General features: G+C 47.3%; 2 protein-coding genes across 2 annotated transcripts in view; one reads left to right on the forward strand and one right to left on the reverse strand.

The window, feature by feature from the left end:
• LOC142917283 (3'-5' RNA helicase YTHDC2-like) overlaps positions 1-19,404 on the reverse strand; it is a 56,552-nt gene extending 37,148 nt beyond the window's left edge. Inside the window, exons 1-9 of the mRNA XM_076061907.1 lie at positions 19,316-19,404; positions 11,749-11,899; positions 10,824-11,026; positions 10,450-10,616; positions 8,381-8,486; positions 7,259-7,415; positions 6,630-6,737; positions 1,398-1,543; positions 912-1,047 (exon numbers count right to left, since the gene is read on the reverse strand). Of these exons, the coding sequence (XP_075918022.1) occupies positions 912-1,047; positions 1,398-1,543; positions 6,630-6,737; positions 7,259-7,415; positions 8,381-8,486; positions 10,450-10,616; positions 10,824-11,026; positions 11,749-11,884 (1,159 nt within the window). The 5' untranslated portion in view covers positions 11,885-11,899; positions 19,316-19,404. The remainder of the gene's footprint in view (positions 1-911; positions 1,048-1,397; positions 1,544-6,629; positions 6,738-7,258; positions 7,416-8,380; positions 8,487-10,449; positions 10,617-10,823; positions 11,027-11,748; positions 11,900-19,315) is intronic.
• A 685-nt stretch (positions 19,405-20,089) lies between these two features.
• Positions 20,090-24,520, forward strand: part of LOC116958731 (TPR and ankyrin repeat-containing protein 1-like) — a 32,748-nt gene continuing 28,317 nt past the window's right edge. Inside the window, exons 1-3 of the mRNA XM_076061875.1 lie at positions 20,090-20,383; positions 21,439-21,587; positions 23,758-23,872. Coding sequence (XP_075917990.1) covers positions 20,339-20,383; positions 21,439-21,587; positions 23,758-23,872 — 309 coding nt within the window. The 5' untranslated portion in view covers positions 20,090-20,338. The remainder of the gene's footprint in view (positions 20,384-21,438; positions 21,588-23,757; positions 23,873-24,520) is intronic.

Here is a 24,520-nt window from a genome sequence, read left to right on the forward strand (position 1 = left end):
CGGCAGCGGCGGCGGCAGCGGCGGTGGCAGGGGCAGCAGAAGCAGCTTCAGCGGCAGGTGTGCAGCAACAAATTTATTCGACCATTCGAATTCTGACGCTCACACGTAGGGAGCATTCCGAGCTGTAATGGTTGGCAGTACTGGCCTTCCAATTCGGCATTTTAAACGATGAAGCAAGTTTATTAAATCACAGCCCCCCCCGCCCCTGCCCAGCCTCCCCAACCGCTCACCTTCACCACCGCCTGTCCAAACAACACCCCCGCCCCCTAGAGCCCTCTTCAGTGTAGGCTCTTTCAAGAACAGTGGCACAAGCAAGCAAGCCAGCAATAGCGGGGCTGCACCTTAATCTGTTAAATAAGAAACAAGGCCAAACTTCGACCGGGGCCACAGCGCACGTGGGCCAATCGACGCAACCCGTCGCAAACCGTTCCACCGATAAAAAAAAAAACGGTTTACCGATTCCTGACTCTCAAAACACGGAACAATATATGCACAGCACTTTTTCAGAAGCGACCTGGTCGCAAATGACATCTCGGTAAAAGTGACTTATCACGACGTGGAAATTTATAGCAGCCAAGTACCCTGAACACACGTTGATTCCAAATGTGGAGGGAAAAGCCGGAGGACCCGGAGAAAAATCCACGTGACCACGGGGAGAGAGACACGCAAACTCCAAATATACAGCAGCAGCAACAGGCGTCAGGGTCGGGATTAAACCCACGACCTCCTGCACACCAGGCGAGGTGGTTAACGTCTCCTAGCCACCGAGGTGGTAACCGATTCAGGAAAGGGCTACCGGTTTAATGGGGGAAGAAGTTGGGAGGGGAGGAAGGGGTGGGGGGTGGGGGGGAGGGAGGGAGGGTATTTCCCAGGCCACCCTGTTCCATTGGCACGCTGGCCCCGGCACGCACCGCTGACGCGCTCGCTGATCAGCAGGTGCAGCAGCTGCGTGGATGCGTCCTCGTCCCTGTGCAGCCACATGTTGGTGATGCACGCGTCCATCTCCTTGACGAGCCACGGCTCCAGCTTGGAGCCGTCGCGCTCCGCCTGTCCGCGCAAGAGACAAAAGATCCCCGTCGTGTAGCCGAAACAGACTGTTGGGGGCAAGCGCTGTTCGCCAGTGGCACCGATACGAAGGCTGGCACGGTGCACGAGGGGGCAGGTGGCCAGCACCACCACGCCTTTGTCTCCCGAGCGGCGATGCTGGCGCACCGTACCAGGTACTTATTTGAGGGCTAAGTCGATCTAGGCGAGGAACAGGAGCGGTTCAGATAATCGTCACATATCCTGCAACAGACTGTCGGGGCAAGCGCCATTAGCGAGCACCTACCTCGCCCGTATACCAGGCGAGGTAGTTAACATCTCCCGCCCCCACCCCAGCGTTCCACACGACATACCTCCTGTTCGAAGGCGCTCTCCCCCCCTTCGATGTTGAGAATCTTGGTTTGATCCGTGAGGAGTGCGACGCTGGCACCGCGCACTGGCACGCTCGGTCCGGTCTCCTCCTCGTACCGTTCGCTCAGATTGTTCTGCTGGCTCTCCACTGCGCACACGCAGACACAGAGATCCACCCCCCACCCCCCCGGTATAAAGCCTCAACAGACTGTTGGGGCAAGTGCTGTTCGCGAGCGCATGTGAAGGCTGGCACGGCGCAAGAGAAGGTGGTGGTTGTCTATATGCTGCACCATGTGCTCATTTTAAGGCTGAGTCGACCGAAATAACAAGGAAAAACTTTTTTTTTTTTACCAGGTAAGGCCCATTGAGCTACGTAGCTTTTTCAAAAAAGACCTGGCCACATAAAAATGACAGCTCAAGCAAGCGGCTTGTCACCAAGTGGACATTTATAGCGGCAGCTAAACACTCTAAATGCACGTTGATTACAAATGCGGAGAGTAAAAACCAGAGGACCCGGAGAAAAATCCACACGAGCACAGAGAGAGAGAAAATGTAAACTCCAAATATAAAGGTGTTATGGTCAGAATCGAACCCACAACCTCCTCTATACCAGGCGAGGTAGCTAACATCTCCTAGCCACAGTGGCGCCCACCGTGCAAGACTGGTCCTGTGGCAGGTGCAGGACTGGTTCGGATAACCGCCACTGATATTGGCTACGAGGGTCAAAGGTCACAGATCCCCCGTGTAGCCTTAGCAGACTGTAGGGGCAAGTGCTGTTAGCGAGCAGCACCTATGAAGGTCGGCAACGGTACACGAGGGGGTGGGTGGCCAGCACCACGCCCGACCGCCTTTGTCTCCCCAGCGGCGATGTTTACTAAACACCGCACCAGGGTACTCATTTGAGGCTGAGTCGACCTAGGGGAGGCCCGGGACCGGTTCAGATAATCACCGCGAGCGGGAATCGAACCCGGGTCGCCGGGTTCGTAGCGCAGCGTCGCGCTGACCGCTGCACCGCCGCTCCCCACCACGAGGGTCACACACAAACAGAGACGCAGGCAGAGACACACACACACAGCAGTGTACACGCCTTTGTAGTGGGTTCCGGAGACACTTCGGAGAGGCAACTTCTTTATGACAACACGGTACTCCCAGCAGTCCTCCTGATACACTGCTACAGCCTAGGGGACACGGCCTACTCCTAGCGTGCCTTGACACTGGCTACGCTCTCGGCTCCTCCGGCTATGATGACCCTAGGGGAGGCTACGCCTGACCCGACCCAGCCAAGGTGCGGGTCTAGACTCTGGCTTCCTTGGCCCCGGCAGTCCTAGAGTCCCACCACCGGCTGAGAGTCCCACCACTGGCCCAGAGTCCCACCACCGGCCCGCACAGCGTCCCGGCCCTTTTTAATTTTTTTCATTTTTCATTTTCATGTATTGGGTATAGCCCTGTGAGCCATGCGGCTCTTAAGTCGGGTGCAACCGCAACAAACTAAATTTGAACGCGGAACATCCCAAAGCGACGACGCGCAACACAAACATCCTGGAATTCAACAAAGCAAATATTCCACGCGCACAAAAAAAACTTATTAAAACGCTGCGTGCAAAAAAATCACAATGTGGTGCAAGCCAACAACAACGACAACTATCTGGGGATCCTGAGCCCCCAGCAGCCCCTCCGCTCTTGGGCTGGTGCTGCAGTCCCTCCCCTGATTGTTCGAGGTACCGTTCCATCCATGGCGCTACACCTTCACAGGTCATGGCAGCTATGAAGAAGCCCGGTCAGGTGATGCGATTATTCGGACTTCCTGTGTTACGGTCGTAACGTCGTGGGAATTTTTATTGTCATATATATTTTATTATTTTATTGTTTCCCTTCAACGTGACTTTACCGAAAGAGCTAAGAATATGAATTCCTGGGTACCGTCCCGGCAATGCCTGACGTAGCTTCAAGCGAAACGCCGCGTATCTAAATCGCTGAATCCGGCTACGGGAATTGTCCTTCAACTCACCGGTGGGACAACTGAAACAATGACAACAGACACATCGTGAAGCGCCTGTTGCAGCACGTGACGGTCTAATTAGTTTGGCTGCTTCGGGGTGGCGGAGGGGGTCTTGACGACACAGATTTGGCCAGATCGTTACATGGCCTAACACAACACTTCAGTGGGAATTGACAAGCCATCACGTGGCCCCACCAGACATTAGCGATAACGACACGGACGACAGTTTATAAAACAACAACAACAACAACAACAACACGCAACAATAACGACAACATTCACAGTGTTAATAATAATAACAACAACACGGACGACAGTTTATAAAACAACAACAACACACAACAATAACGACAACATTCACGGTGTTAATAATAATAATAACGACACGGACGACAGTTTATAAAACAACAACACACAACAATAACGATAACATTCACAGTGATAATAATAATAACGACACGGACGACAGTTTATAAAACAACAACACACAACAATAACGATAACATTCACGGTGTTAATAATAATAATAACAACACGGACGACAGTTTATAAAACAACAACACACAACAATAACGATAACATTCACAGTGTTAATAATAATAACGACAACACGGACGACAGTTTATAAAACAACAACAACAACACACAACAATAACGACAACATTCACGGTGTTAATAATAATAACGACACGGACGACAGTTTATAAAACAACAACACACAACAATAACGATAACATTCACAGTGTTAATAATAATAACGACACGGACGACAGTTTATAAAACAACAACACACAACAATAACGACAACATTCACAGTGTTAATAATAATAACAACAACACGGACGATAGTTTATAAAACAACAACACACAACAATAACGACAACATTCACAGTGTTAATAATAATAACGACAACACGGACGATAGTTTATAAAACAACAACACACAACAATAACGACAACATTCACAGTGTTAATAATAATAACGACAACACGGACGATAGTTTATAAAACAACAACACACAACAATAACGACAACATTCACAGTGTTAATAATAATAATAACAACACGGACGACAGTTTATAAAACAACAACACACAACAATAACGACAACATTCACAGTGTTAATAATAATAACGACAACACGGACGACAGTTTATAAAACAACAACACACAACAATAACGATAACATTCACGGTGTTAATAATAATAACAACACGGACGACAGTTTATAAAACAACAACACACAACAATAACGATAACATTCACAGTGTTAATAATAATAACAACAACACGGACGACAGTTTATAAAACAACAACACACAACAATAACGACAACATTCACAGTGTTAATAATAATAACAACACGGACGACAGTTTATAAAACAACAACAACAACACACAACAATAACGACAACATTCACAGTGTTAATAATAATAACAACACGGACGAGTTTATAAAACAACAACACACAACAATAATGACAACATTCACAGTGTTAATAATAATAACAACAACACGGACGACAGTTTATAAAACAACAACACACAACAATAACGATAACATTCACAGTGTTAATAATAATAACAACAACAACACGGACGACAGTTTATAAAACAACACACAACAATAACGACAACATTCACAGTGTTAATAATAATAACAACAACACGGACGACAGTTTATAAAACAACAACAACACACAACAATAACGACAACATTCACAGTGTTAATAATAATAACAACACGGACGACAGTTTATAAAACAACAACACACAACAATAACGACAACATTCACAGTGTTAATAATAATAACAACAACACGGACGACAGTTTATAAAACAACAACAACACACAACAATAACGATAACATTCACAGTGTTAATAATAATAACAACAACACGGACGACAGTTTATAAAACAACAACACACAACAATAACGACAACATTCACAGTGTTAATAATAATAACAACAACACGGACGACAGTTTATAAAACAACAACAACACACAACAATAACGACAACATTCACAGTGTTAATAATAATAACAACAACACGGACGACAGTTTATAAAACAACAACACACAACAATAACGATAACATTCACAGTGTTAATAATAATAACAACACGGACGACAGTTTATAAAACAACAACACACAACAATAACGACAACATTCACAGTGTTAATAATAATAACAACACGGACGACAGTTTATAAAACAACAACACACAACAATAACGACAACATTCACAGTGTTAATAATAATAACGACACGGACGACAGTTTATAAAACAACAACAACACACAACAATAACGACAACATTCACAGTGTTAATAATAATAACGACACGGACGACAGTTTATACAACAACAACAACACACAACAATAACGACAACATTCACAGTGTTAATAATAATAACAACGACACGGACGACAGTTTATAAAACAACAACAACACACAACAATAACGACAACATTCACAGTGTTAATAATAACAACACGGCTACGGTGGCGATGCGATTGCACAATCATGATGAAGAAGAAGAGCGACGGAAGAGCCCAGTTGACATTGGCTGATTGGATTCCTCCAATATGAACAAACACATTCTCCTGCGGAGGGAGCCGGTAGGAACGTTGGGTTGCTTGGTCAACGACCAGGGTCAACGGCGGCTCCGTGGTGTATTCCGCAAATATGCCCGACTGTGAGGGCGGGCACAAGCCGGCGTGAGTAGGTTAAACGTTGAGTTTTATAAGGGCACCACGGGGTGACCAGCCCCTGCCCCCCCGGCCCCACCCCTCCCACCCCCAGCCCCACCCTCCCCACCCAGCCCCTCCCCACCCTCCCCTCCCCACCCAGCCCCACCCTCCCCTCCCCACCCAGCCCCACCCTCCCCACCCTCCCCACCCTCCCCACCCAGCCCCTTCCTCCCCACCCAGCCCCTCCCCACCCTCCCCTCCCTACCCAGCCCCTCCCTCCCTACCCAGCCCCTCCCCACCCTCCCCTCTCCACCCAGCCCCACCTCTCCCATTTTTGGATGCACGACGGACGGACACAACAACAATAATCCCCGTGTGGGCTGGTGGTGTAACCAGGAGGTTCCTACCGCTATCAATATTCTCCTGATTCCGATACAGTTGGAGATCGCCGCCTCAACACAATGGGAGGCTCTCTCAAGCAATGCGGGGGGCGGGCGGGTGGTGGGGGGGGGTGGTTTTTGCCGGCTGTACGTACGTTGATCTTTCTCCTTCTGGCGTCTCTCCATCTCCTTAGACTTGTAACCAGTGGTGGGCAGGATGTCCTCCAGAAAGAACCGCTTCACCTCGAAAAGCCTCCCAGGCACTGGCCCACGGACGAGAGGCAACATGGCGTGCACACCGCCACGTCCAACATCGCCGTTGCGTTTGGCCCGCCGCCGCCACCGCCGCCGCCGCCGCCGACGCACGGTTAGATCGAGTGAATATAAATGTTGTGTCGTTAAACCCGCCACCACCCGACGCAGCAGCAGGTTAGCGAGGTTTGTCAAGTAAACAAAACGTGGCCAACGAGTTGCTAATTCGGCACACACCGGTGTGCTGGAGGAGTAAACCCACAACATTTACCGTTCGGTAATTACAACCGGCAAATGTCGCACTCCAATGGTAAATGTTGTGGGTTTACTCCTCCAACACAACGGTGCGCCGTGCTAGTAACGATATTTTGTTTTACGTGACAAAATCTTACAAATTGGCCCTCGGGTTTAACAACACATTTACATTGACGCGATCAAACCCAAAAAAACCTCTAATACATTATCGATAATATTGGTCGCGAAAGCCTACCGCTACGTGTTCAACCGACGGATGGATTTAGCCGTCTCTCACGTCTGACGACGGGGCAGCCGCCGAAGTACTCTGAAAAGAGTGAGACGTTGAGGGGGGCGCTCATCAGCACGACGCGGAGGTTGCACTGCCGCTCCAGAATGTCGCGCAGCTTGATGAGCAGGATGTCGCAGAAGCGGTCGCGTTCATGGATCTCGTCCTAGTGGATACATCACCGCCAACGCTGCCATCATCATCATCATCGTCAATGTAACCACCACCACCGCCATCATCACCATTGTCAATTTCGCCACCACCAGTTAACAAAAATCTATCATGACCAACTGACAAGACAAAGATCCCCCGTATAGCCTTAACAGACTCGTTGGGGCAAGTGCTGTAAGCGAGTAGCTCCTATGAAGGCAGGCACGGTACACAAGGGGGTGGGTGGCAAGCACCACTCTTTAAGAACCACCACCAATACCACCACCAGAACCAACACCAGCACTACCACCATCATCATCACCACCCCTAATCACCACCACCACCACAATTATCACTACCATCATCACCACCCTTAACCATCACCACCACCAGCAGAACCATCAATAACCACCACCCTTAGCAGCAGCAACAACACTACCAGCATCACCACCATCATCACCTTTAACCAACCAGTAGCAACAGCATCAGCACCAGCTTCATAACAATAATTAAACTTCACCATGTACATACAGTCCGTTGTCAATCCAATGATTGAGACACTAAAACCGAACAAAAACTCAGAAACCGGAACTGGCCACATCTTGGGTTAGACCGAATAAAATAAAATAAATTAAAATCACGACGTTTCGAGCGAGCGCACACACAAGGGTCCGTCAGCAGGTGGGACAACCACATCTACAGGCCTCGATAGCCTCTTGTGACAGCAGCAGCAGCCCTTTTGCCCACTTCAGCAATTCTTTCTTGCTGTGGTTGTCCCACCTGCTGACTGACGCTTGCGTGTGCGCGCGCCCGAAACGCCGTGATTTAATTCATTTCATTTTCTACCTACCACGGTGACTTTACCGAGAGAACCCAGGGGCGTGGACCCCTGCAGTCACGAAAACTTCAAATCTAGATTAGACTGAAAAGAAAACTTTTGAGCACCGGTGTGTGGTGGATCGACTGTAGCTCGGCACGTACCACGATGATGTGCGTCACGACGGTAGACGTGGCGCTGTCTCCGGCCATGAGGGTCCTCAGCAGCACGTCGTTGGTGCAGAACGTGAGGAGCGTCTTTGGCGAGACCCTGCGCGCAACGCCGCGTGCGGAACGCGACGGTATGAGGGATACTCTTTGGTTCTATTGGGTAAAGTCACCACGTAGCAGGTTAAAAATAAAATAACAAAAATCACGACGTTTCGGCCACAACACAAGCGGCCTTCATCAGGTGAAGGGACGAGACTGTCTGGAGGACAGCGCTGGAGTGAGAGAAGCCACGCTGAGATCACGACCTTTAATGAGGGATACTCTTTGGTTCTATTGGGTAAAGTCACCACGTAGGTAAAAAATAAAATAACAAAAATCACGACGTTTCGGCCACAACACAAGCGGCCTTCATCAGGTGAAGGGACGAGACTGTCTGGTAGGACAGCGCTGGAGTGAAAAAAGCCACGCTCAGATCACGACCTTTAAGCTGTGTGAGAAGAAAAACACTAAGCGCCTTGACAAAGGAATTATCATATAATTTAGCATTGAAATGGCTCATTGAAATAGCTAAGTTAAAGTATACACATCTGCAGAGGTACCCCTTGACAAAGGAATTAGCATAGAATTTAGCATTGAAATAGCTCATTGAAATAGCTAAGTTAAAGTATACACATCCGCTAGAGGCACCCCTTGACAAAGGAATTAGCATAGAATTTAGCATTGAAATGGCTCATTGAAATAGCTAAGTTAAAGTGTACACATCCGCAGAGGCACCCCTTGACAAAGGAATTAGCATAGAATTTAGCATTGAAATGGCTCATTGAAATAGCTAAGTTAAAGTATACACATCCGCAGAGGTACCCCTTGACAAAGGAATTAGCATATAATTTAGCATTGAAATGGCTCATTGAAATAGCTAAGTTAAAGTATACACATCCGCAGAGGCACCCCTTGACAAAGGAATTAGCATATAATTTAGCATTGAAATGGCTCATTGAAATAGCTAAGTTAAAGTATACACATCCGCAGAGGCACCCCTTGACAAAGGAATTAGCATAGAATTTAGCATTGAAATGGCTCATTGAAATAGCTAAGTTAAAGTATACACATCCGCAGAGGCACCCCTTGACAAAGGAATTAGCATAGAATTTAGCATTGAAATAGCTGAGTGATAAGCTGAGGTATAAGGGATCTCAAATACATACATGGTGTTTTCCTGTTAACCTAACATCTAGGTTGTCAGTCAATATTACGATTCGTAAATTTAACGTAGGTATGCAAGTTGAACTTCTTTCGCACCACCGTACGTAGCCAACCGTGCTCAATGGTCCAACGTGTGTGAAGTCCTCCCCCCACCAGCCGACACAGCCAAACCAATTAAATTACCACATGGTGGTAAAAGTGTTTCACTGTGCGCCCAACAAGATTGTTTCAGCTCACCACCGACAGTTGAGTTGAAGAACAATTCCATCAACACAAATTCAGCAATCGTATACAATGCCTATAAAGCGATATGCTAAATTTCCTTGTGACAATTGTTCTGCACCCCCACCCATACCCATGGCAAATTGTTGTTTGGCTTGCATCGTGCAGAGGAAGGATTTCACGACAGCTGTTTTTGTCAAGATAATTTCTTCGTTGCCTAACCAAAAATAAATGTGCCGTAAATATTGTTGCACCGGCTCGGTTTTCGTAGAGTTGTGTCACTGCAGAGCTCAGACAGGACGGAGAAACGCAAACCGAACACAACCCTAAAAATCACACAACTCAACGAAAGGACACGGCGCAGGGCAGGGAGAAACACGACAGGACACAGCGGTAAAAGTACACAATAACAAACGTATGTGTGCATGTGCGCGTGTGTACGTTGAACGTCTTTCACACCGTACGCAGCCGACCGCGCTAATCGTGGGGGCGCGACTAGCACAGTTGGAATGAAACGACGAGAAAAATTACAATAGCACACGGCCCAGAGGGAAAACACAACAACAACAACAAAAACAACAGAACACACACACACGCGCACGCGCGCACAACGGAAGCGCCAACACGCGTACACGCACTTGCTCTCCAACCGGATCTGGTAGCCGACGGTCTGGCCGACGCCCTCCCCTCGCTCCTCCGCCACCCTCTCGGCCGCGGCGACGGCAGAGATTCGGCGCGGCTGCGCGCAAATCACGCGGCACGGCGACCCCAGGCGGCTGCCCTCGTCCAGGATGTACTGAGGGATCTGCCGGGGGGGTGGGGGACGACACGGGCGGCGGCGCGCGCCGAGTGTTAAGCGGTGATCGGAGGCAGTCCTCAAGATCGCAATTCGGGGGTAAAAAATAAAATAATAATCCACGTTCACCCCGCTCGTCGTGGTGGTGGTCCTGGGGAAATGAGCCCGACATGCTGAATGAAGGAGCGCCGAGTTCTAGGACTGTGCTGCGAGCACCTGCGTGGTTTTGCCGGAGCCGGTCTCGCCCAGCACCAGCAGGATGTTGGACTTGGCGATGGTGCCCAGCAACTGCTCCCGGAACGCGGCCACGGGGAGGGTCTGGCGGAACGCCTCCAGCTCCGATCGCCCCCGCGGTGGCGGGACCTGAGCGATCCCGTCGTTGAGCCGTCCGCTCGGCCTGCTCGCCTCGCGTCTCGCCCCTGTGAGTGACACGCGTCGAATTGCATCAGCGTCACGGGTGCCACGGTGGCTAGATGTTGACTCCCTCGCCTGGTGTACAGGAGGTCGTGGGTTCGATCCCAACCCCGACATATGCTGCTGTATATTTGGAGTCTGTGTCTCTCTCCCTCATCATCATCATGGTGGCTAGATGTTAACTCCCTCGCCTGGTATACAGGATGTCGTGGGTTCGATCCCAACCCCGACATCTGCTGTATATTTGGAGTCTGTGTCTCTCTCCCTCGTCATCATCATGGTGGCTAGATGTTAACTCCCTCGCCTGGTATACAGGAGGTCGTGGGTTCGATCCCAACCCCGATATCTGCTGCTGTATATTTGGAGTCTGTGTCTCTCTCTCTCATCATCATCATGGTGGCTAGGAGATGTTAACTCCCTCGCCTGGTATACAGGAGGTCGTGGGTTCGATCCCAACCACGACATCTGCTGCTGTATATTTGGAGTTTGCGGTGTCTCTCTCGAATCGACGTGCGTTGAGCGTATTTGGCTGCTGCGAACGTCCACGTGATAAGCCACTTCATTCGAGCAATCATTTTGTGGCCAGGTCGCTGCTGATAAATGGCTACGCAGCTCAGCGCAGCCTTACCCGGTAAAATAATGCCTGAATAGATTAGTTGATAGAGGGCACCAATGGAGCACCACGGAAAAAAAAAACGTCGCCGGCAACTCCAAAGCGGGAACGAACCTGGGTCAGAGCCAGTGTCGGGGAAGCGCTGCAGAAGCACACGGGCGGCGTGGCGCGCCCGTTGCGACAGCGCAAATGACATCTCGGCGCCCGCCACCTCCGCTGTCTCCTTCTTGCGCACGGTGAGGCGCTGCATCGGCCCCCCCCCTTGCTACCGAAACGCAGCGAGGAACGTGGGGGGCAGCGTTAATTTACCGGTGGGCGGGCGGGTTAGGTGGGTGGGTGGGTGTGTGGGCGTGTGGGTGTGTGGGTGGGTGGGTGGGCGAGCGGGTAGACGGATAGGTGTGCATGCAGGCGCACGGGTAGGCGTGTAGGTGGGCAAGTATATGAGTGGGTTTGCGAGTGCGTGACGAGGCAGGCAGGCAGGTAGGTAGGCATGTAGGTGGACATGCATGTGGGCAGGGAGGTGCACAGGTAGATATGGGGAGCGGTACTGTAGCGGTTAGCACGCTGCTGCGCTACGAACCCGATTCCCGCTGACGGCCAACACCAGTGACAATTATCTGAACCGATTATATGCCTCTCCTAGGTCGACTCAGCCTCAAATGATTACCGAATGCAGTATGTAAACATCGCCACTCGGGAGACGAAGGCGATCAGGCGTGGTGCCGGCCACCCACCCGTGCCGGCCCTCATAGGTGCTCGCTAACGGCACCTCCTCCAACAGCCTGTTAAGACTACACGGGGGATCTTTGTCTTGTATAGGTTGGGTGGGTAGGTGAGCGGGTACGTAGGTTAGTGCATGCGAATCACAAGCTTAGTCCGTGCTCGCCAGTTGCCTGGGTGAAAGGTTGGGCTCCGTTTTGCCCTAACGCCTGGCCAGCTGGCTTCAAAAAAACGTAACCAATGAATGAGCCGATTTTCATCGCTCCCAACTCGGCAGTGGGATGGTCTCAGGCACGTTTTCTCCTCTTGGCTGGGCCGCTGTCCCGATTAGCACGGGTGGCTACGTGCAGTGCAAAAGAGGTTCTACTAGACGTGCCCACACACTTACATTCTCTGACACTGCCCTTGGCCGTGCCTTAGAACGCCAACGCCCTGCACAATCCCGCTCGCCTCTCTCTTGACAATGTGTCTCTTACCTTTTCGTACGTTCTCTAATCAATGTGCTTTCTCTATGCCGAAAACAAACTTCTTTGAAGCTGATTTTGCGTTGAAGTTCGTTGCCCTTCCCCCACGCCTCTGGTCAGCACGGTTTGGCTACGTACGGTGCGAAAGACGCTCAACATACACACGCTCCTGTCCCTGTCTCTTAGAGTTTAATTCAGAATTTGTTCCATTACAACAGGGGTCGGGAACCTATGGCTCGCGAGCCAGATGTGGCTCTTTTGATGATTGCATATGGCTCGCAGATAAAACAAAATATTCTCACTTGTTTTAATCCATCCATCGATTTTCCACTGCGCATGTCCTGTTCAGGGCTGCAGGAGCAATTGTCCATTATTTTAATTGGATGATACTGGCCTACGTTTGCCGTTGCTGGGTAAAACAGGTAAACGCCCCCTTTTGAATCAGTCTGAGACTGCGTCTGCTCGGTCATTAGCTCAAAGCTAACCCTTCGACGAAGAAGATGGCGAAAAGAAAAAAAGACGACGAGTATCGTACATTTCAGGACGAATGGACCGAAGAATTCGCCTTTGTGGAGAGAGCGGGTTCTGCGGTGTGTCTAATTTGCAATGACAAAATTACATCGTTGAAACGGTCGAATGTAAAGCGGCACTTCGACACGCGCCACGCTACCTTTGCATCAAAATACCCTGCGGGAGACAGCAGAAAGAAAGCGTGCCAAGAGCTTCTGAGCAGGGTGCAAGCTAGCCAGCAGCAACTCCGCGTATGGACCCGGCAAGGTGACTATAATTCGGCTAGCTTTGCTGGTTCTTTAGCAATAGTGAGGAACGGAAAACCATTCACAGATGGCGAGTATGCTAAAACGTTCATGCTGGATGTAGCCAATGAACTTTTTGATGATCTTCCGAACAAAGACAAGATAATCAAACGGATACAAGACATGCCTCTGTCGGCAAGAACTGTTCATGATCGTACCATCGTGATGGCAAACAAAGTGGAGGAAACGCAAGTGAAGGACATAAATGCAGCGCCGTTCTTTTCTCTGGCTTTGGATGAGTCAACAGACGTGAGCCATTTGTCGCAGTTCAGCGTGATTGCAAGATATGCTGTTGGTGACACACTGCGCGAAGAAAGTCTTGCTGTTCTGCCATTAAAAGGGTCCACAAGAGGTGAGGATTTATTCAATTCATGGAGTTTGCTCAAGAAAAAAGTCTACCTATGGATAAACTTCTCTCAGTGTGTACTGATAGTGCTCCGTGTATGGTGGGGAAAAACAAAGGATTTGTGGCGCTTCTCCGTGAACATGAAAATAGACCCATCCTAAGTTTCCATTGCATTATACACCAGGAGGCACTTTGTGCTCAGATGTGTGACAGGCAGTTTGGCGAAGTGATGTCGCTGGTCATTCGTGTGATCAACTTTATTGTTGCCCGAGCCTTAAATGATCGCCAGTTTAAAACACTGCTGGATGAAGTTGTAAATAACTATCCTGGTCTGCTTTTGCACAGCAATGTGCGTTGGTTGTCAAGAGGGAAGGTGCTTAGCCGTTTTGCGGCTTGCCTGAACGAAATCCGGACTTTCCTTGAAATGAAAGGCGTCGGGCATCCTGAGCTAGCCGACACCGAGTGGCTCCTCAAGTTTTACTATCTCGTAGATCTGACTGAACATCTGAACCAGCTCAACGTGAAAATGCAAGGCATTGGAAATACAGTGTTATCCCTTCAACAAGCTGTATTTGCTTTTGAAAACAAGCTGGAGCTTTTCATCACGGATCTTGAAACAGGTCGTTTACTACATTTTGAAAAACTGAGCCAATTTAAAGATGCATGCACAGCAAGTGAGCCCATTCAAAACCTTGATCTCCACCAGCTAGCTGGCTGCACGTCCAGTCTCCTACAGTCCTTCAAAGCACGCTTTGGAGAATTTCGTGAGCACACTCGTCTTTTTAAGTTCATCACCCATCCAAACGAGTGTTCACTGAACACAGCCGACCTGAATTACATCCCTGGTGTCTCCGTCAGAGATTTTGAAGCAGAAGTGGCTGACCTGAAGGCCTCAGACATGTGGGTGAATAAGTTCAAGTCACTGAATGAAGATTTGGAAAGAATCACACGACAGAAAACGGAGTTAGCGAGCAAGCACATGTGGACAGAAATGAAAAAACTCCAACCCGAAGACCAGCTGATTCTCAAAACTTGGAACGCGCTTCCTGTCACATACCACACACTGCAGCGTGTGAGTATTGCTGTATTGACCATGTTTGGATCTACGTATGCATGTGAGCAGTCATTCTCACATCTTAAAAACATCAAGTCCAACCTACGATCACGTTTAACGGATGAAAGCCTCAACGCTTGCATGAAGCTTAACCTCACCAAGTACCAACCCGACTACAAAGACATCAGCAAATCCATGCAGCACCAGAAGTCGCATTAATGGTGAGTGTTATAACAACATTATTTAAAAGAATAAATTCAGAGGCTTATTATACTGACATTTAGTTGAATTCACTTTTAAAATATATTATATGGCTCTCACTGAAATAAATTTCCAAATTTTTTGCTTTCATGGCTCTCTTAGTCAAAAAGGTTCCCGACCCCTGCATTACAAAGACCCCCTCCCCGTGTAGCCTGTAACAGACTGTCGGGGCAAGTGCTGTTAGGGAAGCACCTATGAAGGCCGGCACAGCAAACAAGGGGGGTGGGTGGCCAACACCACGCCCGGCCACCCTTTGTCTCCTTCGTGGCAATGTTTCCGCATCGCACCAGGTACTCATTTGAGGCTGAGTCGACCTAGGGGAGGCCCGGGAGCAGTTCAGACAATCGTCACTGGTGTTGGCCGTGAGTGGGAATCGAACCCGGGTCGCCAGGTTTGTAGCTCGGCGCACTAACCGCTACACTAACCGCTCCCCACAGGCACTCCTTGGCATACGCGAAAAGCACGCCTATCTCAAAATCGTGTATGTCAAAAGCAATGTTCCCATAAGGGGCCGTCCATAAATGACGTCACACGAGTTTGGCCGATTTTTTACCCCCCCCCTGCCCCCCTCGTCACACAGCGTCACAAAGTCAGACGCCCCTGAAATATGACGTCACAAAGTTCTGCCCCCCACACCCCCCAAACCATATTTCCATTTTAAAATGAAACACGCTTCAAATCGCTTTACACTATTGTCATTGTAGTGCGTATTTAATGTGGCGCTGCACTCTGATGTTGTAGGAGAAAACATTTGTAGAATTATAAAATATTAAAAGTAATTCTATTAAAAAAATACTTGAAACTTTGCAGTAGAACGAAGCAAAATGGAGAGTACAATAATATCAATTACATATTCATTCCACAGAATGAAAAGCCCTGGTAGAATCATTAAAATCAAAATGTTTAATAACAATCATTCAAAATGTTTTTTACTAAATGTATGCATCACCATTCTCCCACGGAGAAGCGAAATGCTCCTTCATGGAATAAATAAAAGGTGACCTTAGTAAATTTAAAACATCAAATAGTTAATAATGAAAATTATTCAAAATTAGTGCCGTTATAACAATTCTATTTAATTAAGTAGATATTTAAATTTTGATTTAAAGCTTTCGTGACTGCAGTAATTCATATTCTTAGCTCTTTCGGTAAAGTCACGTTGAAGGGAAACAATAAAATAACAATATATATAAAACAATAAAAATTCTCACGACGTTTCGACCATAACGCCTGATGACGACCGTTTGTGTTATGGTCGAAACGTCGTGAGAATTTTTATTGTTTTATATATTTTTATTATTTTATTGTTTCCCTTCAACGTGACTTTACCGAAAGAGCTAAGAATATAGATATTTAAAGTTGCGCATTTTGATGTGACGTCACATTTCTCAACCCCTCCTCCCCCCCTACGTCACACATCGTCACAAACGTCTGACGCCCTCCATAGGTGCGTGACGTCATTTATGGGCGGCCCCTAAGTGATAATGATACAGGATTCGTCTTCTTTGCTTCTCTCGGTAAAGTCACCACCACCACGTGAGAGAATGAGAATAAAATAATAAAATCACGCGATACAATTCCCACGACGTTTCACGAGATGAAGGGGGTTAGGGGATTTCACCGAGACTCGCAGAGATAGTCGCCTAAGTTATCCTTGCCCATATCAATACAACGGCACACAATATACAATAGAGGGCTTCAACAAAAATGTTAACACATTACGGGGCTGTCGCTTTTAATAGAAAAAAAAGAACGAATTTTGATTTAAAGCTTCCGTGACTGCAGGGATTCATATTCTTGGTTCTTTTGGTAAAGTCACCACCACGTTAGAAGGGAAACAATGAAATAATAAAAATATAACACAATAACAATAAAATCATCTGATGATGATTGCTTGTGTTGCGGTCGAAACGTCGTGAGAATTTTATTGTTTTATATTTTGTATTATTTTATTGGTTCCCTTCTACGTGCAGGTGACTTTACAAAAAGAACCAAGAATAATAATTTTATTGTTTTACAATAATTTTATTGTTTTATATTTTGTATTATTTTATTGGTTCCCTTCTACGTGCAGGTGACTTTGCAAAAAGAACCAAGAAAAATAATTGTATTGTTTTACAATAATTTTATTGTTTTATATTTTTTATTATTTTATTGTTTCCCTTCTACGTGGTGGTGACTTTACCGAAAGAACCAAGAATAATAATTTTGTTTTACAATAATTTTATTGTTTTATTATTTTTATTATTTTATTGTTTCCCTTCTACGTGGTGGTGACTTTACCGAAAGAACCAAGAATAATAATTTTATTGTTTTACAATAATTTTATTGTTTTATATTTTTATTATTTTATTGTTTCCCTTCTACGTGGTGGTGACTTTACCGAAAGAACCAAGAATAATAACTTTATTGTTTTACAATAATTTTATTGTTTTATATTTTTATTATTTTATTGTTTCCCTTCTACGTGCAGGTGACTTTACCGAATTACCAACAATATGAATCCCTGCAGTCACGAAAGCTTTAAATAAAAAATATATCAATATTCATTAATTATTTCCAAGCAAACTACATTCGTGTGTTTTTCTTAAATGCATTCCGTTTAAACTTGTAACAAATATTTTTTTACGTACTGACAAATTAAAGGTTTTAATTCCACTGTGTGGTGCAATTATTAAACATTCTAACAATAACGTGCCCAACATTGTGTATACATATATTTAAAATGTGATTCACAGCAAAAAAAAATTAAGTATGCTTTTTAATGAAATACTATCAACCCAAATAAATGAACGGTTAACACACTTGCAACATGATAACAAACGTGATGTTAATATCTTCACAAAGTCAAAAAGATTATCTCTCCTCCCCACTTGTCCGCCTTCGTTGGTCAACGCGTGCCTCTGGAATCCTTCCCCAGAGACACATTTCTCGTTGAAAGTTCTCACGAGTGTCAACATTTTCTTGTTACTTTACGTTAAAATGTAAACTCTTAATATGCTTAAATTTAGATTTAAAGCTTTCGTGACTGCAGTAATTCATATTATTTTTATTGTTTTATATATATATTTTATTGCTTCCCTTCAACGTGACTTTACCGAAAGAACTAAGAATATATCTTAATATGCTTCCCGTAAAATAAAATTAAGCAACACAGTTGAGGAATACAAAGGCGGTGAACACAAGCAAATCGGACACATGCACGATCACAACGAGACGAGCAGAGGGCAAATAAGTGTTGTTGTTATTGTTGTTGTTCTTGCTACATGTGTGTGTGTGTACACTGTGTGTGTGTACACTGTGTGTACACGTGTGTGTGTGTACACTGTGTGTGTGTACACTGTGTGTGTGTGTACACGTGTGTGTGTGTACACGTGTGTGTGTGTACACTGTGTGTACACTGTGTGTGTGTGTACACGTGTGTGTGTACACGTGTGTGTGTGTGTGTGTACACTGTGTGTGTGTGTACACTGTGTGTGTGTACACTGTGTGTGTACACGTGTGTGTGTGTGTACACTGTGTGTGTGTACACTGTGTGTGTACACGTGTGTGTATACACGTGTGTGTGTGTGTACACTGAGTGTGTGTACACTGAGTGTGTGTACACACGTGTGTGTACACTGTGTGTGTACACTGTGTGTACACTGTGTGTACACGTGTTTATCTTTAGAATGTGAAGGGGGTCACTAACACCACTTGCCCCCTACAGCCTGCTAAGGCTACACGGGGGATCTTTGTCTTTGTGTTCACGTGGCGTGTTGTTTCACGATGTCCACGCGAACGACGTTAAACACCACCACCACCACGAGTTCGATCGATCGATCATTCGATCGATTGAAGGGAAGAAATCGGCTAAAGGCCCCCAGACTTGCAGGCCCCGAAGCCGGCTTTTTTTAGTTTCGATCGCTTTTTAAAACGAGGGGTTAATCGATTAATCTCGGTCGGTACATTTTGTATTTTGTTTGTTTTAAATGTTTAAAAGTGCGGGTGGATTAAGATGGAAGTTTAAAAAAAAACTCACTCAGTCGCAAACTCCCTCAGCCGCAAACTCCCAAGGCCAGCCGAGATCTTACAAAGTGAAGTGGAACCAAAATCGTGACGCTGACGGGCGAAACCAAATTGGTGTCAAGCTGAGGGGGGGAGGGCGAAACCAAATTGGTTACAAGCTGGGGGGGGGTGGGCGAAACCAAATTGGTTACAAGCTGAGGGGGGGTGGGCGAAACCAAATTGGTTACAAGCTGAGGGGGGGTGGGCGAAACCAAATTGGTTACAAGCTGAGGGGGTGGGCGAAACCAAATTGGTTACTAGCTGAGGGGGTGGGCGAAACCAAATTGGTTATAAGCTGGGGGGGGTGGGCGGAACCAAATTGGTTACAAGCTGGGGGGGGTGGGCGAAACCAAATTGGTTACAAGCTGAGGGGGTGGGCGAAACCAAATTGGTTACTAGCTGAGGGGGTGGGCGAAACCAAATTGGTTACAAGCTGGGGGGGAGGGCGAAACCAAATTGGTTACAAGCTGAGGGGGGGTGGGCGAAACCAAATTGGTTACAAGCTGAGGGGGTGGGCGAAACCAAATTGGTTACTAGCTAAGGGGGTGGGCGAAACCAAATTGGTTACTAGCTAAGGGGGTGGGCGAAACCAAATTGGTTTCAAGCTGGGGGGGTGGGCGAAACCAAATTGGTTACAAGCTGGGGGGGAGGGCGAAACCAAATTGGTTATAAGCTGGGGGGGGTTTGTGGACGACTGTAACAGGGGGGCAGGTACAGTACTCTTGCGCGTGTTAAAGTACAGTGCGTATTAACAGGAGTCTACGGGGGAGGGGCAGCACTTATCAGTTCTACGGAATTCTAGCCTCGCTGTCACGTGGTCGCCTTATCCGCGCTACGTTTTCTAAAAGCGCCCTATTAAGGCCTCGCACGTGGTCGCAAACGAGCTTGGGGGTCGCGTCACCCCGGGCCCGGCGGCGCGAAACGTCGGACCTCCCCCTCCTATCAGCCCGCCGGCACCGCCACGCGAGGGAATAGTTTTTCGCGTGTAACCTCGCCAATGGCTGGCATCGGCGGAACCCGTCAGCAGGCAACGATGAGCCAGGTAGGAGGGCGCACACGGGGAGAGAGGAGAGGGGGTGGTGGTGGTGCACCACGTGGTTCACACGGTGGTGTGGTGTGTGGGTGATGTTGTTGTGTAGGTGATGTAGTGTAGGTGATGTTGTGTGTAGGTGATGTTGTTGTGTAGGTGATGTTGTGTGTAGGTGATGTAGTGTGTAGGTGATGTAGTGTGTAGGTGATGTTGTGTGGGTGATGTAGTGTGTAGGTGATGTAGTGTGTAGGTGATGTTGTTGTGTAGGTGATGTTGTGTGTAGGTGATGTGTGTAGGTGATGTGCTGATGTTGTGTGCAGGTGATGTGTGTAGGTGATGTACTGATGTAGTGTTGGGTGATGTGTGTAGGTGATGTACTGATGTTGTGTGCAGGTGATGTGTGTAGGTGATGTGTTGATGTTGTGTGCAGGTGATGTGTGTAGGTGATGTACTGATGTAGTGTTGGGTGATGTGTGCAGGTGATGTACTGATGTTGTGTGCAGGTGATGTGTGTTGGTGATGTGTTGATGTTGTGTTGAGTGATGTGTGTAGGTGATGTGCTGATGTTGTGTGCAGGTGATGTGTTGATGTTGTGTGCAGGTGATGTGTGTAGGTGATGTACTGATGTAGTGTTGGGTGATGTGTGCAGGTGATGTACTGATGTTGTGTGCAGGTGATGTGTGTAGGTGATGTGTTGATGTTGTGTTGGGTGATGTGTGTAGGTGATGTGCTGATGTTGTGTGCAGGTGATGTGTTGATGTTGCGTGCAGGTGATGTACTGATGTGTGCAGGTGATGTGTGCAGGTGATGTACTGATGTGTGCAGGTGATGTGTGTAGGTGATGTGTTGATGTTGTGTGCAGGTGATGTGCGGATGTAGTGTTGGGTGATGTGTGCAGGTGATGTACTGATGTTGTGTGCAGGTGATGTGTGTAGGTGATGTGTTGATGTTGTGTTGGGTGATGTTTGTCGGTGATGTGCTGATGTTGTGTGCAGGTGATGTGTTGATGTAGTGTTGGGTGATGTGTGCAGGTGATGTGTTGATGTTGTGTTGGGTGATGTGTGCAGGCTGAATTTGTAGAAGAAGTGGATGCGCTCTCCATCGTAATGAATCGGATGGGGAAGGATTTATTTCACATGGGCTACTACCTTGAAGCCCTCAAAATCTACGAGGAGGCTCTGTCCCTGCAACTCTGCCACTCCGCCTCTGTCGGCAGGTATCGTCAAATGCAGACGCATATCGTGACATCTAACGGGCAGGTTCCAAATGGAATTTGTGACATCTCAGCTTGGTCACACGCGTACGTCGTCACGGGATTGCCCCGGCGTTGACAATAATAATAATCAACGTGGTTAAATTTCGATTTGAAGCTTTCGTGACTGCAAGGATTCATCTTCTTTGGTTCTTTCGGTAAAGTCACCACCACCACCACGTAGAATGAGAATAAAATAATAAATTGATAAAATAAAATAACACAATAATAATATTCTCACTACAGCGCTGTCCTACCAGACAGTCTCGTCCCCTTCGCCTGATGAAGGCCGCTTGTGTTGTGGCCGAAACGTCGTGTTAGAATATTATTATTGTGTTATTTTATTTTATCAATTTATTATTTCATTCTCATTCTACGTGGTGACGGTGGTGACTTTACCGAAAGAACCAAAGAAGAATAATCAATGTGGTGGCGCTGATCGGCTGGAGGTCACAACGTGAGATTGTTACAGGGTCAAGGAACGCGGTCGCGAGGTAGCAGCTGCTGTGCGTTGTGCGATGGAGACTCGGCGCTTGTTGCGCAACCATCCCGAGTCGGGATTTTATTTGAACTTTGATTTGCTGACTCCTCCCCCCCGCCCTTCCCTCAACCGCCTGGGATAAGAAGGCTCAACTAATCGAGTCTCTCACCTTTCTGAAGAGATGCCGCGACTCTAAGCTGTCTCTCTCCCCCTCCTCTGTTCCGACCATGGATGAACTCGTCCGTCTGAACGGGGCCCGTAGCTATCCGTGGTGCTAAAGTTGAGGGCGCTTTGTTTCCTCTCACACAGCTTAAAAGTCGTGATCTGAACGTGGCTCTTTCACTCCAGCGCTGTCCTACCAGACAGTCTCGTCCCTTCACCTGATGAAGGCCGCTTGTGTTGTGGCCGAAACGTCGTGAGAATTTTATTGTGTTATTTTATTTTATCAATTTATTATTTTATTCTCATTCTACGTGACTTTACCGATAGAACCAAAGAAGACGCCTGCTTCACGTTTCAGGGCAAGTGCTCCTTTGATCGCTATCAAAGGGGTAACTTATCCCAGCCCCTCCCTTAACCTGTGTATATATAATCCAGGTCGTCTCTGAACTGTGCTCCCGACACATGAATGAAACCAAAAGAGTTATGAATCCTTGCAGTCACGAAAGCTTCAAATCTAGAATTTGATTTGAAGCTTTCCGTGACTGCAAGGATTCGTGCTCTTTGTTTTTTTGCGGTAAAGTCCCACGTTAGGTAAAAAAATAAAATAATGAAAACGACTAAAAATGAAATCGCGACGTTTCGGAGGCAACACAAGCTTCCGTCTTGTTTATGAATACCACGAAACATTTTAATAGTAATTGTTTTAACAGAAAGTAGTCACTTTTGACTGTTTATTTACCATGCATTAGGCTAGGCCTAGACTTGTACCGATCATTCTTGGCTGAGACCAAAAACAATCAGTGTAATTGCATTAAATAAAGTACCCACAGTAAATAACTCGTGAAATTAACTTAAAGTGAAGAGAACTACCAATAGAGACAGGCACCGAGGGTAGACAAAGGAATACAGAGATACAGGAGAGACAGCAAGACAAAATACAAAGGCAAAGATCCCCCGTGTAGCCTTAACAGACTGTAGTGGCAAGTGCTGTTAGCGAGCACCTACGAAGCCGGCACCGCACAAGAGGGGGTGGGTGGCCAGCACCACGCCCGACCGCCTTTGTCTCCCCAGTGGCGATGTTTACTACACACCACACCAGGTACTCATTTGAGGCTGAGTCGACCTAGGAGAGGCCCAGGACCGGTTCAGATAATCGTCACTGGTGGTGGCCGTGACTGGGAATCGAACCCGGGTAACTGAGTTCATGGCACAGTGCCACCAACCACTACACATAGAGACAGGCATCAGCTGGGTCCGAGATGTAATAACGGGTGATAATGCTTCCCCTTGTAGGCCAGGCCTATGCCAGGAGGTGTTTGTGCTTTCGTGGGATGAACTGTTGCATTGGCAGTAAATGCCCTTTAAAAAAAAAAAACTAGAGACCTTTGCTGTAAATCATGACATTCATTCATTAATCGCTGCGAGTGGATTTCAGTGAAACAAACCCCGAGTCGTGGCATTAAGCGACAGCTGACGTGTGACTCCTGGCAGAGTTGTTTCCCTGCTCTTCTGCAACATGGCCATGACTTACGTCAAGTTGGGGAGATTCGAAGATGCTGTGACCATGTCGTGCAAGTCCATCGACGCTGACCGGCAATGGTGCAAGGTATTCATTGCAGGCGGCAAGCCACACCTTTGCACGAGTCATCATCATAGTCAACAACGCGAATTGTCGTCTGTGTAAATATGTACGCTGGTCAGATGCTACGTTAATTCATATTTGGTATAATCCTTTTGGCATTGCCAACTGCTTTTCAAATGCATTTGGAAGTTGTGCCATCATGTGGCCCCCCCCAACGGAATTTGTTTTACAGCCCCCAGGGAGAGATAGGCCCGCTCAACAGCAATGTGGGATGTCACGCAGACGGGGAGTTGAGGGAAACACAGCCACACACACACACACAGAGAGAGAGAGACGGGAGGGACACACAGAGACAGACACAAATCTAGACACGTATCAAATATTTCCTAGATAACCTGCATATGCTGTTGGTGCACGTGCTCCGACCAAGCACCTTCTCTAAGGCTGGCACAGCCCCGGCGAAGGCGATCGTGTTACGTGTGGAGTAAGCGTCTCAGCGGTTTAGCGCGTTGCTCTTAACGACCCCACCACCTGTGTTCAATGTCCACCCACAGTTAAAACTGTCGTGAGAGATATCCACACTTGTCCTGGGCCCTTGCCCCGGTGTACAGGGTAGTCCCCGACTCACGACGGAGATGCGTTACGACGACCCCCCCATCGTAAGTCGAAAAA

This window comes from Petromyzon marinus, unplaced genomic scaffold, assembly GCF_048934315.1.
Source record: "Petromyzon marinus isolate PM22_M1 ecotype Great Lakes invasive population unplaced genomic scaffold, UKy_Petmar_22M1.pri1.0 PM_G_Scaffold_44, whole genome shotgun sequence".
Taxonomy (NCBI): Eukaryota; Metazoa; Chordata; class Hyperoartia; order Petromyzontiformes; family Petromyzontidae; genus Petromyzon; species Petromyzon marinus.